The sequence below is a fragment of the Chaetura pelagica genome, unplaced genomic scaffold (assembly GCF_000747805.2).
Source record: "Chaetura pelagica isolate M959 unplaced genomic scaffold, ChaPel_1.0 scaffold65, whole genome shotgun sequence".
Lineage (NCBI taxonomy): Eukaryota > Metazoa > Chordata > Aves > Apodiformes > Apodidae > Chaetura > Chaetura pelagica.
Window position 1 is genome coordinate 3,362,687 of NW_009953386.1, and position 17,260 is coordinate 3,379,946.

General features: G+C 46.6%; 1 protein-coding gene across 1 annotated transcript; it reads left to right on the forward strand.

The window, feature by feature from the left end:
• The first annotated feature begins 27 nt into the window (after positions 1-27).
• DRD3 (dopamine receptor D3) lies at positions 28-12,568 on the forward strand. Its single transcript, XM_009998232.1, has 6 exons — positions 28-309; positions 7,340-7,452; positions 8,674-8,816; positions 9,932-10,128; positions 11,010-11,355; positions 12,372-12,568. Exons 1-6 carry the CDS (start codon positions 28-30, stop codon positions 12,566-12,568), a joined length of 1,278 nt encoding a protein of 425 aa, XP_009996534.1.
• Positions 12,569-17,260: the final 4,692 nt, after the last annotated feature.

The window sequence follows — 17,260 nt, forward strand, 5'->3', positions numbered from 1 at the left end:
TTTCCCTCTCTTTGCAGCAGCATCCCCATGGCCCACTTCACAAGAACCAGCAGTCATTCTAACACCACTGAATCCATTCCCTGTGGGGCAGACAACTCTACAGAGCCAGGCCTGCCACACTCACATGCCTACTATGCCCTCTGCTACTGCGTCTTGATTTTGGCCATCATCTTTGGGAATGTGCTGGTCTGCTTGGCCGTGCTGAGGGAACGTACCTTGCAAACCACAACGAACTACCTGGTTGTGAGCCTGGCAGTGGCAGACTTGCTGGTGGCTACTTTGGTGATGCCCTGGGGGGTGTACCTGGAGGTGAGTACATCTTAGGAAAGATTGAACAGATATGACCACGGTACAAGTTCCCCAGCATTAGTGCACCCTCTCAGAACAGGCCAGCTCTGGTACAGATAATGTCCATTCACATTTTAGCCCCCCAGTTAGCTCTGGGGCACTTGTGGGGTGGATGGCAGCCTGCAGTATCACACGGGTGGCCCTCACAAGGACTGGACAAACACACCACAGTCCCACCTGTCGGCAGGTGCTCTGATCCTTGCTCTTCCTGGCTGAGCACAGCCTCTTTGAGCTTGGATGGCAGCTGGGCTACAGCCAGTAATGTAGACTGTGGGTTCTGATGTGCTAATACCACTTTCATCTGAGCGTCCTTGAAGCTGACTCCATCAGCCAGAAGGGTTGCCAGTGAGGGAATCAATAGGGTGGGAATACCTTATAGGAACTCATCTTAGGAGTTCAGATCAATCCCTACTCTGGCTGGCCAGAAAACAAGCAAGGGCAGTCAAATCCTGGTCTCCTGCGAAGTTTAGGAGCCTTAATATCCCTGATGTTAGGTCAGCTCCAAGCAACATTCCCCAACCAGGCTGACAAAGAGATAAAGCTGAAAAACATGCTCCAAAATCTCTTGAAGTTATGTGAGCATTTTTCATGATAATTTTAAAGGACTTATCAAGCCCTCGGGGTCTTACCCTCCATTTCCCTGATCTTTGCATATTGGCTGGGATAAAAGTATACTGGTGTCACTGTGCACAGTATGGACAACATTATCAGATATAGGGCAGCAAAGATGGAAACCAAATCCTCCCACGCTGCAGCAATATCCTGAAGCCATTTTCCCTGAGGAAAATATTGTTACTAAATACATGGAAGTATGCTACAGCTGACTTTTTTATCTGTTCTCTTCAGCATTTTACACTAATTCACACACACAAAAAAATATAATAAAAATGGTATGTCTAGAAAAATTAGTGTGAACATTTATCAGCTGTGAGCTTTCAGGTGAGTCCCAGTACCCTGTCCTCATGCTGACAAAGAGAGTAGAAGCCTGAGCCATGAGCTTGCTGAAGCCTCATGCTCTTACTGTAAGGGACAAGCCGTGATCAGGCTGAAGGGCAGGGTAAACGCTCTGCTGGCAGCTGTCCATCTTTGGCTCATCTTCCCACAAAACAAAGCAGATGCAGAGAGACATGTTGACTTGTGCATATGGACTGCACGGTGCGTGAACAGAAAGTAGGACGGGACAACACCAGCAGATGCCAGACCTACCATTCAGGTACAAGAAGGTTGGATCAAGTAGCAGGGGACTGGCAGTGGCCTGCAACCCTCCTCTGCCACCAGTGCATGCTAAGTAGGTAACACAGCTCTAAGTTCTGGTGCCCAGTCCAGGCTTTGCCCTTCTGTTACACCAAGCCACTCTCCCAAACTGTGCCCACTGCAGTCTCAGCAAGGCTACAGTTAGGAGAAAGTAAGGGCTGCTCTGTGTATAAAGATTATCAATAAGGGCACTGATGGTTGATTATTTATGTATGGCATCACCGTGGAGTGAAAGAACAAAGAGAGCACCATGATAGTGCATGTGTTATCATGTTCCTAATGAAATCAGCAGCAACATTTAGACTAATCTGTGTGGAGTGGCCCTGGAGCTGGCCTGCAGGATGTCTACAGCTCAGTTGTGTTACATCAAATTATTAAAAAGCCAAGTATAAATAATGTGGGGGGCAGAAGCCATCCCAGCAAGGCAGAATTAGAGTCTGTGATTTGATTACAAAGTAAAAAAATATTAAAAGTCAAATTTTATTTAAGAATGGAGTAGTCCATCACCTCAAGCATATTCCGATCTTTAATGAAATCACAGTGTGCTTTGCATTAGAAAAAGACTTCACACTTGCTCTGACTGTGGACAGGGTGGGACTGAGACACATCTGTGAAGCAGCCCTGCAGTTCTGTGGTCATGATTTGTGAGCATGACAGTAGGTCTGTTCCCCGGTTGTGTTTGTTGACCCATTCAAGATTAATTTCCATCAGTGGAGCTTGGGTGATCAAAGTAGCTGATACAAGGGTCACCAGAACAACAGGGAGAAGAACCCACACACACCCAAAACCAAATCTACCACGCCCAGCATTGCACAGTATCTCCTGGAGAGCTAGGCTGTAGGACTCCAGCAAAACTTAGATTCTAAAGAACAGCCCAAAATGCCCCAAAGTCATTTAGATGTGTGCTGATGTTTATGGATCAGCGATGCTACCAAAGAAGGGGAAATGACATCATGCCTTAGCACATTATGGGCCTGGAAATTGTCAAGAAATCATTCAGTCCCCAGAACTGTGCACAATACCTATTTATTGACTGAGCATTTGCCAAAATGGACATCTGAGACCTGTCCTTTATTTATGGAGAAGTTAAAGTTGGACGAATACCTCAACTTTAAATGTCACTTGTGAACTTTGTGCTTTGCACTCAATTTTTATAGCCATTTGTGGCCTGGATCTTCTCCAGAAAATTTGTCGTTTTATCAATCATGCAGACCAGAACTGTCTCTGTCTGATAAGTCTTTTGGGAAGGCTGTGACAGAGCATCAGTGGGAACATTTTATAACCTCAGAATCCTCATCTCCACCTGATGAAGTTTCTGGCACAAGAATGCTATTCAGCACTGTGTCTAGCAATCTTCTGGGGTCAACAGGTAGGTCTAACACACAAGTACTGTTACCTCAGTTCTTTACTCACCTCTGATCCTGTGGCTGGCATGACTACTGAAGCTCACCAAAGTTTGTAAGACAGTGGCATTAGAATATCCTGCTCACTGGGGACTGATGGCATTGAACACCATCATGCCTTATAGGTTATGCTGAAGTGTTTCCAGAGAAGGGCAATGAAGGTGATGAAGGGTCTGGAGCACAAATCTTACGAGGAGCAGCTTAGGGAACTGGAGCTGTTTAGCCTGGAGAAGAGGAGATTGACGGGAGACCTTATCACTCTCTACAACTGCCTGAAAGGAGGGTCTAGCAAAGTGGGGGTTCATCTCTTCTCCAAAGTAATAAGCAATAGAACCAGAGTAAATGGCTTAAAGTTGTGCCAAGGGAGTTGTAGGTTGGATATTAGGAATAATTTATTTACTTAAAGGGTTGTCAGGCACTGGAACAAGCTGCCCAGGGAAGTGGTGGCATCACCATCCCTGGAGATATTTAAAATATGTGTAGATGTGGTGCTTAGGAACATGGCTAGTGGTGGACTTGGCAGTGCTAGATTAATAGTTGGACTCAATGATCTTAAAGGTCTTTTCCAAACAAAATTATTCTATGATAGTAATTGTATAAATAGAGGAAATGTAGCATTATGTCCTGGAGCATCCTTCTCAGTTTTCCCACAATACCCAGTTCTACCTCCAAAGAGAAAAAAGCTTCAGAAGGTGATTGTCACTGAGGTGCAGCCTGCAGCTCTGTTCAGTTTGTGAATGACTCTGTCTCCTGTTCTGTGGCTCTCACACCGGAGCAGTGAGACCTACAACTGCTCTCTGAGCTCAAGGAGCTCACCAGATGACAGTCAAAGGGAGGACAGACAACTCAATTACTGCAGCTCTGCAGTTTACCACTTGGGCCTGCCCGCATGCATGCTCTTAGTTACTCCTGCTGGGCAGAAACATCAGCAGCCATTTCACAGCCACAGGGAGGTAACAGCATCCCCAAGAACACTCTTTTGAACACAAAACACCTCCATGAGCATGCTTAGATGCACCACTACCTACACGCCTGTCATCACCTGATGCAACTTCATGTTCCTACTTTTCAGTCCGTGTACTCCTCCTTACAGCATCATCACATGTGGCTGATTTACAGGGATTATTTTGGTTATTTTTAAGGATTCAGGAGAGTGATGGATTTGCATAAGTTTATGAATGCACAACGATTTATTTTTAAAAAAAAAACAAAACTGGAAGGCTTTCTATAGGGTTAGAAAGTTAATAACATGCCAACTTTGTGGATAAAGTAGACTGGTCATCAAGAAAGATGAGGTGAGAACCTGACCTGAAAAGTCTTTGACATTCTTTGTCAGAGCCAGGATTTCATCCTGAACTCTATTCCCACTTCTGCTACACACACACTGAGTGGTAATGAGAGATTATATCAGCTCATGTCTCTGTGGCTTGCTCTCATCAGCTGCAGGAGAATAATATTTGACCATCCACCTCACCCAGGCAGTTGTGAGGATTCATTCAATTAATACCTGTGATGTGCTTTGAGATTCCTGGACAAAAGGCACCAGAGGGATAAAGAATAGGTACCTTGCCAGCACATGAAAATCAAAAATGACACTGGCAAGTTCCAGCTGATAAAGCAAAGATGAGCAGAACAGAGCAATAAAAGGAAGAGCAGAAATAGAATTTTAAAAATTATGAACAAGGCCTATAATAAAAAGGTTCTTCTTCATTTGTAAATTCTGGAATAAATTCCATGTTTGCATACCCCACAGGTAAATATTAATGGCTTCACCAACTTCAGCAGAGCTACTCCCCATTTTAGAAGCTGTGATTGGTGGAAGTAAGGGTGGGTTTTAAATCCAAACGTTTTAATCAGTCAAGCATCCTCTTATGACAAGCTCCATCTTAGTATGCAGGCAGTGTGATCTGAATGCAACATCCTAAGAGGGTTCACTTCAGAGCCATTCCCACCACAACCTTCTTCAGTTTCAATGGTTCACATTCTTGGACTTAGTGTTTGAATGTGCTCAGGACCTTGGAAACTCCCTCAGATAAGTGCTTGCACATCTGCTGGGCTAGCAGCAGCTGGCTTTCATGCAAACACCTGGCACCAGCTCCTGGTGAAATATTCTCCAGACTCTACAGATCACAGACCCAGCACTGCATTTTGACTCAGACTACAGAAAGACCCCTTACTGGGTCCCACTGCAAAGGCTCCCAGCATTTATAATAATTTTTTTTCCATATGTTTTGAGGTGGTCAAGCGGATCCAAAATTTGCTACTAAAGCTAAACCCATGTGGGGTTTCTTTGAAAACTGAATATACCTATTAAACTGAATCACCCTATTGTCAGAGGGACAGCCTTCAGTTTGCGTGTCGTCTTGGCCACTTAATCATTAAGAAAAGCTCTAAGGGTTTGTGTGGGGTTTTTTTTCTCTGCTTAATTTTTAAAAAAGAAAACAAGATGAAAGCACTGTTTCCTACTGCATTCTGCAACCCAATTCCCATTTCTCTCCTCTGCATTGACTGAGGGTCAAGGGGTCTAAAGGAAGACTGCCTCCTTCAGTACCTGACTTCTGACACATGGCAGTCGGGTCCAGGAGAGAACACCCTAAAGGCATAGCTCATCTCAGCAAGTTTCTGTGCCTGTGTGAGGGAATGCTGGCATGGTCAAAACCATTTACATTTATTAGGACTATTTCTTTAACTACTCTGAAAACAACTTGCACAGAGTGAATCCTCTGTTTGTACAAGCACTTCTCTCTGCAAGGAGCTGTGTCCTTCCCAGGCATTGACACTTCCTGCAGGGTTGACCCACTGTCTTAGAAGTCAGGACTATTTTTGGCACCCTCTCCAGCCTGATCTGGGATGGGTGGTTTTGAGTGGTTCTTGAAAACCTCCAAGCATGGAACCTGCACAGACTCACCAAGCAGACAGCTCCACTGCCTCACTGCCCTCATGCTCAGAAAGTTCACCTTCATAACCAGTTTGCACCTTCCTTCTTTCAACTTCTGCCTGTTGCCTCTTGTTCCCCCACCACACACTGCTGTGAGAAACCTGGCTCCATCTCCTTAGTAACCTGGATCCAGCTTTCTTAATAACTTCCCACTAGGCAGTAGAGAACTGCTGTTTGCACTCTCCCAAAAGTCATCTCTACCCCAGGCTGAACAGGCCCTGTTTGCTTAGTTGCTGCTCGCCAGTCAAGTGCTCTAGCTTCCAGGGACTTGGTGGCCCTCCACTGGACTCACTCCTGTTTATCAATGTTTTTTTTCCTGTACTGGGGCCCCAAAACCAGATGCAGTGGTCTAAATGTCAGCAGAGAAACCAGAAACTCGTGTCAGTTTCTGGTAGCTTCCTAGGATCCAGCTGAACCAGCAGGATCTAAAGAGTTGAAGGCTAAAATCCAGGCTCTCTCCAAACAAGGAATTTCCTACCTCTTGCTATCCCACTTCCCCAGCCAGCACAGCATTAGATTTGCTTGCTGTACTCATCCAGCAGGTTTATCTGTCGGAGGGCAGGCTGCCTCCTTGTTCATCTCCTACAAGGAGTGTGTGCTGCAGCAGACCACCTCACTCAGAGTCAGGTTATCATCCCAGCCCAAGGAAAGCAATGCCACACAGTTCTTTGAGCATATTGTTGTCAGCTGAAAAGGTCATGGTCAAGAGCTTGATGGCTGGGCCAAAACCAGCATTTCTCCATCACAGATGTTGGCCACAGATTACACACTATTACAGACTTCAGATTAAAAATTAAAAACAAACAGAAGAAAAGCTCAACATGGGAGCAAACAAAAACCCTTTATCTGAATAGCTTGCGACTTCTCACTCAAATCTAATAATTAAAATCTAACTGAGATAAGGATCCACATAAGGTTTTAGAGAAGCCTCAGATCTTGGGTCTCAGGTCTCTGTTTCATAGTTAAATGCATGAAATTTGCAGCACTTTTCCAGCTCACTGCCTGCGGGAGAGCTCCAGCAGCTAAGCTGAGAAACTCTTTCAGCCCTTAGATTTTCTCAGCTAATCCTTAATCAAAGGATATATACAGTGATATCAAATTTAAATTGATTTATCATTCTAGGCTTTGAGGGAAGGGATAGCTGCTACCTATTTCTTCACCCTGCCTCCCTCTCTTTAAGAATAACTTAAGGATTTTGAAATCAAGGCATGGCTCCTTCTCTATCTCCTACTGCTGTGTTATCTTGCATGCAACATAGGTGCCTCAGTTTCCCTCTGCACATCACGGTGGACATGAACTCATCTACCTGTTGGGATACCTGGAGGAGAGCACCTCCTTATATATAACTTAAACTTGGTGCAGAACAAGTCTGACAGTTTTGTGGTTGCTGGTGCAGGTGACTGGAGGAGTCTGGACTTTCAGCCGCATCTGTTGCGATATCTTCGTCACCATGGACGTGATGATGTGTACAGCCAGCATTTTAAACCTCTGTGCTATCAGCATTGACAGGTGAGAACCAACAGCATCCAGGGGACAGTCTGCAGATGGGGGGTGGCCCTACACCCCAGCGTGGCAGGGAGAAGGAAGTGGGATTTGCAGAGGCAGTATCAGTGTCTTCAGGAACACAAACCTCCCTGTAAGTCCTTCACTGCCACTGCTGCTGTTACTATAGCTCTGCCCACCGTGTGCTAGAAGATACCTGCACTTAAAGGCAGAGAGGAACAAACTAGAAAATGTCACCAGCAGGTAGCTGACCACATCATTATGCTTTTTGAAGGCAGGAACTGGAATTGGTCATCTAATTCCTATTGAGTCTCAAAGAAGGTTTCTCCTTCTGGAGACCTCACACATGAAGTTTTAATAAACACAATCCTGTCATATAGGGAGGGGTGAAGAATATTGCTGTGTAATCTTCAGCCTTGCCCTGCTTTTCTGCATCTTAAAGCTGAGCCTATTTTAAGCAATGCTGAGGGCTGGGAGCCAAGACCTCGGCACAAGTGGTGCTGTGAGGACTGAGGGGTAGGGGAAGGAAAAAACACTGCATGCTGTACCTTGGTAATATGTGGTTCAAGTGTAATCACATGAAGTAGCTCTCAATGCTGGAGAGGTCCGGTGTTTCTCCAGGGGAATCTTCATCCCCATTTCATTTTCTCTCTCTCTGTCCACAAGGAGTAGCTCCCGGGCTATCCTGAAGACAAGACTCCTGTGCCTTCCAAATCCTAGTTTTCTGAGCTGCATCCCCTGGGGCACCCTGGCAGCTAAAGAACCTGGACATCCACCCGTGGGAAATGCTGAGGCTGTCAGTGGGGCTGACACCAGAATGGGCAGCTGAGGCACCAAGTATAGCAGGCAGTGCTTGCTCCAGAGGCTGCTCTTTCCCAGTACTGCCTGTATAACCTTAGTGCTTGAAGGAGAGGGGTTTCCTGGGGTTTCTAGAGCCATCTGGTATCCCAAAACTTGTAGTGTCACAATGCTAGCAGTTCTGCAGAACGTTTCTGTGCAGTGCTGCCAACTAATTCTGCTTTCCTCTATTCCTGCCTCCCAATGCCCCACTTACCATTTCTACAAATTTGTGATCATATTATCTGATCTTCTCTCCATTCCTCTTCCATTTCTTCACCACCTTCACCATCATGTTCCCTTTGTGGCTTTCCTTTTTCCTTTTAAAACCTGGTCCTTTTCCTCCTTCCATTCTTAACTCTCTCTTCCTGGAGCTGGTTTGGTCCCCAGATATACTGCAGTGGTGAAACCAGTTCAGTACCAGTACAGCACTGGGCAGAGCTCCTGCAGGAGAGTCTCTCTCATGATCGTGGTGGTCTGGATGCTGGCGTTCGCCGTGTCATGTCCTCTGCTCTTTGGCTTCAATACTACAGGTAGGTGACATTCCAAACAATAGCATGCAGGGAGGGGTTGGAAGTGCAGCTGCCCTGTATATGGGCAGGTCATTTAACATGGGTCCTGCAGTCTTCCCAAGTTACAGGAAATGTTAGGGAACTGGAAAAGCACACTACAAAGAGTGAGAAACATCTCCAGTGCTGGAAAACAGATGTGCTCTTGTCTGTAGACTCGTCATTTGCTCAGGCAGACACCATTGCTCTGAGGACAGACTTGCCTGCTTTACTGCCAAATCATTGCCTGTCAAGGTGTCCAGGTCTACAGATCCCCCAAAACAATCACTCTGTGCACACAGAGCAAATCTCCAGACGTGCAGCTTGTCCAACACACACACATCAGACTTCCTGCATCCTGCCAATATCAACAGGTCCAGACATACAGTTTTATATCTGATTCAGGACACATTTCTAACAGCAAAGATTGCATATTGGCACTGCTTGTGAGAAACCTGCTTCCCATCCAACTGACTGTCTGCTTCCTCACCTAATCCCTTGAGGAGAACAAAACAATTTATCCTCCTCCTTGGAAGCAGGTTGGACTTTTTACTTCCCCTCAGCTCATTCTTCCTGGAGACAGAGGAGAAGGGAAGCCTTCCCCCTTAGTAAGCCACAGGCAGAAGTCCTCTTTTCCCCATCCATCCTCTGCCATGCTTGAGGCGAGAAGGGGATGGGAGTGGGAGGTGCTGCTGTCCCCCACTGCCTGGTCCAGACAGATGAGGGTGAAGTACACACCTCTCCACCTAGACAGCTTAGAGGATGTCAGAGGTACAGGAGAAAGGATGAAAGGAGAAAGGATCCTCTGAAAAAGAATGGGAATAGACATGAGAGAAGAGTGTAGAGCTGTTGGTCAAAAAAGCAGGCAGAAGCATGCTGGTTCATGCTAGATGGCCCTAGGTAGAGTCCATTTTAAGCATCAGGTAGCTGAGTGGATAGGCCACAGCATCATTTTGCAACAACAGAGATGGGACATACTTGCACTCCTTAGGCTACCTTTGTGCCCCAGCCACCTTTCGACTTGCTTTGCAAGCGCACGAGAGCCTCCTTGTACTAAACCAAAGCATCTCAGCAGCTCCTGTTTCTCCTCTCCTCCCCAGGGGATCCCAGTGTCTGTTCCATATCCAACCCTAGTTTCATCATCTACTCCTCTTTGGTGTCCTTCTACCTCCCCTTCATGGTGACCCTGATGCTCTACGTCCGGATTTACCTCGTGCTAAGGCAAAGACAAAAGAAGCGAACGCTCACCCGGCAGGGCAGCCACAGCGCCAGCACCAAACCGCGTTATGCACACCAAGTAAGATTCACATGGGTGCAGTAGGAGCTGTCAAAAAGGACAGGACATGAGTCATCTCTTCTCCGCAAAGGGTCAAAGCACAGAACAAAAAGCATTAAGAAGGGACATGGTGTGTTTTCATCCTGTCTTTCACTCATACGCCATGATATTTGAGATGCGGAAACTCCAGTTAAATCCTTTTCAGCCTTCTAGAAGGAGGCAACTCCCTGTTGTGTAACTGCCCCTAGAACCAAGCAAATAGAGTATAACATGGCCTACTTCAGTATTTCTTCAGAGCTTTCTCAGCCATGCAGAAGTCTGGCTAATTTCTTAATTTATTGATTTTAATGTCTTCATGTATTGATTTTTGCTCTTTGAAGCTTCATTCTCAGGGCTTCACAGGCTTTAACCCAGATTATTTTAAAAAAATAAACATCTTCGTCTGACAGGTCAAAATGCTCATGGTACATGGAGCATTTGCTCCACTGACCTTTCTAGATGAGTTATCTGCAACCATGGGAACCAGCACAATGTTTTAAAAGGGATCTCCTGGTCATGCGTATCTGCTTGTTTTACCCATTTTCTCATCATGAAGCTACATTAAACAAGGCTGGGGGTGCTGAGGGGAGCAGGGCCAACGCATAAATACCAGTGAAATGTTAGGAGAGCAGATGTTTCAGCTCTTCTTGTTCTCATGCTTCTCTTTGGTGGGATGGAGGTAGAGAGCTCTCCTGTGCTGGTTCACCCCTCTGATAAGCCAAGAAGCTGACATCAAGAGAATATGGTGCAAACCTAAGAAGCAAGTGGGGTTAAGGATGACTCCTACAACTTTCTTTGTCATTCTTTCACCCAGCGAACAGTTTGGATGGTTACCAGTTCTTCTGTGGTATCCTCTTTTGCAGGAAAACGTGGAGAGAAAAGCTTTGCCAAACAGATGCCAAGGCACCTTTTCCCCCTGTCTCCCGCTCAAATGCTCCAGCCGGGAGATGTCGACCAAAAGGAAGCTGCTGACTGTCTTCAAACTGCAGCGATACTGCAGCTTCTGCCACAAGGCATCTCTTACCAAAACACCAGGGACTACACAACACAGCAGGCTGGGAGAGAGGAGAAAGACTGCAAAGCCAGGACTAGAGGTGCGGAGACTCAGCAATGGCAAAACCATCAGCTCTTTGAAGCTCTCGCAGCAGCAGCCCCGCCTGATCCAGCTTCGGGAGAGGAAGGCTACACAGATGCTGGCTATTGTCCTAGGTGAGTGAGGGCCACTCTGCCTAATGGGGTGCAAGGGGTGATGGTTTGGGACTTGCAGGAGATCTCCTAACACAGTATTGAGTGTTAAAAAATGCAAGCCAGGCTCAAACTTCAGCTGCCACTGAAGTCTCCACAAACTCAGGAGAGACAACAATGGGGCATTTAGGCATCTAGAGTAATGCTCTCAAATGTTCAGAGCATTTTATTTGCTATGTTTTGTTGCCCTTTTGTTTTAAATCGGTGGGCAACAAGCCCTGCTAGAGGGAGCAACAACACCTTTGCCTTCCCTTTTCCTTTATTTATTGTCATTACTATCATCATCATTATTGTTGTTGTCATTATTAAGCTGAAATAATCCTAAATTTCCATACATGCAGCCACTCTTAGGTCCAATTATTAGGTCCAGTTCCAGAGGAAACAGAGACAAGGAGAAGCAGAGTAGCCAGTTTATAGAGCTGCTTAGAGAAGCCAGGAGGCTGGTGCCTTGGTCACCTTCTAAGATCATCAGATGTGCTGCTTCCCTTCATTAACTCACTAGTATCAGGGAAATAATGCGGCCCTGGTTGCAACTGATTAAAGCAGCTAAGAAAACAGTCTTTCCATTATCTGTCACCAGGCCCATCCATCCATTTACATTACTGGTCCCAAGGAGCCTGAGCTCTTGCCAAGTCCCTCAGTACCAGGAATAAACACCACCTTCAGCATTTACCAAGTGCAGACACATTCATGGGTGAAGGCAGAGTGCACAGGTCAGAAATTTGAGATTCAGAACTACATATTAAAGATAAATAAGCCACCACAAGTTCTTTCCAAATTTCATAATTAGGAGCCTGCTTAAGGAAATAAGAGTATAATTCCATAGCATACATCCTCTACTAGGGCTAAAATAGTTATAATGCAGATGACTTCTCAGTGTTTCCTATTAGATACAGAAGCAAACAGTTCACAAACCTCAGGCCCCTTTCCAAGCAGTTGCTTCTCTGAAGTCATGGATTGTTTTCTCTCTCTCAATGCAGGGACATTCATAGTCTGCTGGCTGCCTTTCTTCTTGATTCACATCCTCAATGCCCACTGCCCCTCCTGCCACGTGCCCCCGGGGCTTTACAGCGCCAGCACCTGGCTCGGCTACGTGAACAGTGCCCTCAACCCCATCATCTACACCACCTTCAACACCGACTTCCGCAAAGCCTTCCTCAAGATCCTCTGCTGCTGACTGCGGGGCTGGCACCAGCCTTGCCCGAGCTTGCCACAGACCCCTCAGCTGAGGGGTGAGGTGTGGGGCCCTTCCCTCCCTCTGTTCCACATGCTACGGGGAGGGATGAGCTGCGAGTGGTTGTGGTCACTGGGACGTGGTCACTGCCTGCTGCCTGGCATCCTCTGCACCAGAGTGAAGAGCAGGGCTGCACCCCACCTGCATGGCCAGCTTCCCTCACTGAGCACTCCTGCTTAAAAGGGTACAAGTGCTTCCCATTTCTGGGGAGCAAAGACAACCAGGCAAGCCAGTGAGTTCCTCAGTGCCGGGCACAGCGGCGCAGAGAGGCGACCTGGGCATGTGGTGGAGGATCAGCCACCGCAGTGTGCCAGGCTTGTCGAGCACATGGGACCCCAGCTGACAGCATCTCCCATCTCCCCTATGTGCCAGGAACCCATTTGCCCTCCCACTGCTGGAGGCTCAGCCTGCAGAAGGGACCCAGCTCACCTTCAGCAGTCCTAATAAGAGGGCAGAACATGACCTCTTTGATAAGGATCCTGATCCCTTTGATTAAGGAGCCAAGAACAAAAATTTGGCAAGGAAATTTAGAAGTAGAGCACTGATGGAGAAATGACAACATCCCTGTTGTCTTCATCAAAAGGTTTGCCCAAGAAACTGGGCCAGTCTCAGTGCCTGAGAAAATTGCTCCAGTTGCAACTGAAACCTTCCCCTGTGCTGCCTGCTTGTATTTTATTGCTTCTTGCAATGCAGAGAGGTGGCTACTGTCCCTCTGGTACCTGGGATGAGAAGTGCAACATTATCACAGTGTCTCCTCTCTTCCTAACCCAAGGATCAGCAATAGATTGGACACAACTTATCTGCCACACACCCAGCCATCTGCAGCCACTAAATAACACACAAGGCCTAGGACAGCTTCAGTCATGCCTGCAATAGACTTAAACCTGTTTTCTCAGCAGAGCAGGTAGCATGCAACCTGCCTCAATACTTGTTTGTGGTCTGTTTGGAACTAATCTCCATTTATGCTCCTCTTTTCATCAGGAACACTGCTCAATTAAGCGTTTGTCCTGTCTGACCACTGTGATAAGTCCTGTTGCAGCCCATGCCTGGAGGAGAGCTGTTTCAGTAACATCCTTCCCAGTCACAAAGATGCAGACCCTCAGGATCAGACACAGGGCTCTCCCTGGCTCCCCTTGCCTGTCAACACACAGAGCATCCATACATCCCAGCTTCCAGGAGCTGGCCAAATACAGCCCTGCCACAGCCTCCTATCCCCAGCAGCATTTTACAAAGCCATCTGCAGTAGTTCCTGGATGAAAACACCAGACAAGCCCTCCTGTGCCACATAAGCTAGTCTCATGTCAGGGCACTCTAATGAGCTTCTCCTTGTATAGACAAACCTGAACTGGGACGGTCTCAGCATGTTTCTCTCATTTTCAACCCTTGCTGTACCTGACCAGAGGCTCCAGCTCTCTCTCCTGGGCTTAGCTGTGCTGTTACTGCGCTCGCTTCACAGCTTTGGGCGTAACTGTGTGTGCTGTCTGTGTCCATGCCACAGCTTCTCTGTCCAGGAAAGGCTTCCTCTCTTTCCTAATATCCAGCCAAAAACATTGTTCTCCACTTCTGGTGCTCACAGTAGAGCTCTAGATTCATCCTTTGTTTGTATGGGTTTTGGGAGGAGATGCTCATGGATAGCACGTGTTGTTTGCCTGGGGAGGTTTTCTCCATACTGCATTGTAACTGCATTATTCCAATAAAACACAGATGTAATTGGAAGTTTGGGTGAGCATAGCCCTCCCACAAGCCTTTTCTCACCTGTAGCCCTCTTAAGACTTTCCCTGTACAAAAATGATCATTCCCACAAGAGGTCTTTGTTATTCCTTGCATTTTACTTGCAACTGGGAAAGAAATCAGTGGCTGCTGTAAGCACTTCCAGCAGGTGAATTCTGGAAATACGGTCAGTTAGTTTTCCACCAACACCAGGCAGGCATGGGGTAGTGTTACTCCATCTGCTTGAAGGTGCTGGGCAGCACGGGAGGTACCCAGCACACAGGATATTGGGGATGGCAGTCGAGTGAATCAACCTGTGCACAGATTGCTGCTCTAGTGATTCTCATTAAGATGCTTCATAATACAGATCACCAGAGACCTGTTTCTGTTGCTCTATATACACAGTTGCTAGAAAGGTGGACATAAGTAAAAAATATATATTTTTAGGGGTGACTAGGGCTATTTCAAGCCCTGGCTTTGCAACTCTCAGGTGTCAGGTTCTATCTGATCTTAGTTGAATTTGAACCTGTTATTCAAGCAGTGATCCCCAAAGCAATTCAGGATTGAGGAGCTGAAGAGCAGGAGGTGTGGCAGAAGACCAAGCACTATTTTGGTACCCACACAGCTATGAGACATGGGGAAAGTTCTGTAAATAAGAATATATAATATAATATATATATACACTATAATATATATAATATATATACTATATATATAATATAACACATATATATATAATATCCTTTATCTAGTAATTAAGATTTGAACTATCAGAATAGAGAGCTGACAGCAACCTCTTGAACTGTTACCTGTGATGGAACAAAAAAGCCACACACAAAACCAAACCAAACCAAACCAAACCAGCACCACAAAACCACCTACGATTACAAAAACTCAATTCCAAAAAAAACAATTTCTCTCTCCCCTCAAGTACTGCTTGACCTCTATGCCCAGTTTTACTTTGGCAAAACAAAGGCAGGTGGAAAGGCTAAAGAACAGAAGCAATCAAAGGTGCAACCGTTTGATGTCCCCCACCCTCCACAGCAAGCCAGAGGCACAGTTATGGAGGCCCCCAGGACCTGTGCTTCACAAACCACCATTCATTATTTGCAGTAGAATAATCCACACGCTCATATTTTAACTGAAATGCCTCCTCCTAACCTTAATTTTCTACAATATTCTCATCTTTGTTGTTGTTTTTTTTCCCCTGGCTCCATGACTGGCTGGAAGAGGAGAGGTGAACCGTGACCCTGTGCTCTGTTGAAGAGCCACGAGCATTGCACAGGGTTTCATTTACATGATGGCAGTCACATTAGAAGAGCCTTTGGAGGATGCAGAAAGCTCCCCTCCCACAGAGAGAAAGAGGGAGTTCTGAGACTGCTGCAGGTTGTAAATAATTCCTGGTGTCAGGAGATCTGCTCTGATGGTGCAGCAAGGGGTCCTGCAGCCTGTGCTTACCTTTGCTCTGCTCCTCCAGGCAGCAGGAGTGGGATACCTAAGGTCCCCTATGCTGGATGCCATTTGTAAATGAGCCAGCAGACCAAACAGCCAGAAAGCATCCCTACTGTAGCTGAGGAGAGTTAAGCCCCTTTAGAGATGAAGAAGAGCTGGCAGAACCTACTGGGAGCAGCAGCCCCTCCTGCAAGGTACAAGGCAGCCATCCAAGTACTGCCTGTCTAGACGCAATTACAGCACGCCTGAGAAATGGACTGAAAAACACCATTTATCCCCTGTTTACCCACCGTTTCTCCAAGCAGACATGAATCCCATCTTGCAGAGCCATCGGCTCTGGCTGAGCCGCAGTATCCCAGAAGAATGAGCTGCTGGGCCCACGTACCACCATGGCTTGCTATGCTTGCTTAGGTTCACAGGCACATACAGCTCTCGCGGTACCACACATCAACTTGGACAAAGCCACCAAGACCCTGATCTCCTCCACACATACCTGGGGTGTGCCTGTGGTAGATGTGCTAGGTGTTACATGCATCAAGTTTGCTGCTCCCACCTGTGATGTTGCTCTTTGGGGGCTCCTAAACATCACAATCCACCCAGGTGTGAGCATGCACCTCCCAGCACCCTCCCAGGAGGGACACGGGGATCCTGATGATGGCTGCAGCTCTGAGGCATTTTTTTAGAGCATAAAACACAGAAATAAAATGGGTTATGAATCCATAGTTCAGAAGAAGAGGTTTTTCAGAAAAAAAGTCGTAAGATCTTGACTTGGGGCTGGAAAGCACAACCAGCCAAGCAGCAACCTACTCTCCATGGTACCTCTCGATCTGCAACCTCACCACAGGCTGCTGTGCAGTAGTCATGATGGTAGAGGTGGGTACCAATCTTTGAAAAAAAGGCAAGACAAGAAAAACCACCCTGAGCAGTTCTCAGTTGCTTACTTGTCCAAGAACAGCAGGCAGAAGCAAGCAGAGAGGATCTCCACAGCTCACTGCCACCCCTTTGCAGACCACCAAACATACCTATTTAGGATGCTATATGGTGGTTATTGCAGCTACTTCTGTGGCTTACTTGGGTGCAGGTGCAACAGCAGATGTCCATCACAGATCAGAACCCCACATGTGCCCCATGGCTCTCAGCTGTGTTCTCAAGGACCATGATTTAAACTGGAGGTCTAGAAGCAAAAACATGGGTCACACAAGTTACTAAAACATTAAATGGTACCAGGAACCAAACTGAAGCCATCCAGAGCTAAAGTCCACAGTTCTGATGTTGAATCTTACATTGTAAAACATAAACAGAGAAGAAGCCATAACATGCTCTACCCCGTGGGAGTCAGCAGCAGGCAGGACGAGCACCAGGAAAGCTGGAGACCACAAAGGCTCATGGGGCAGAAGGTTAAACAAGCTTCCATGAGGGAAAGTTCCTGCTGGGAAGGCAAGGAAATGATGGAGGAGGCAGGGTTTCCTGCTG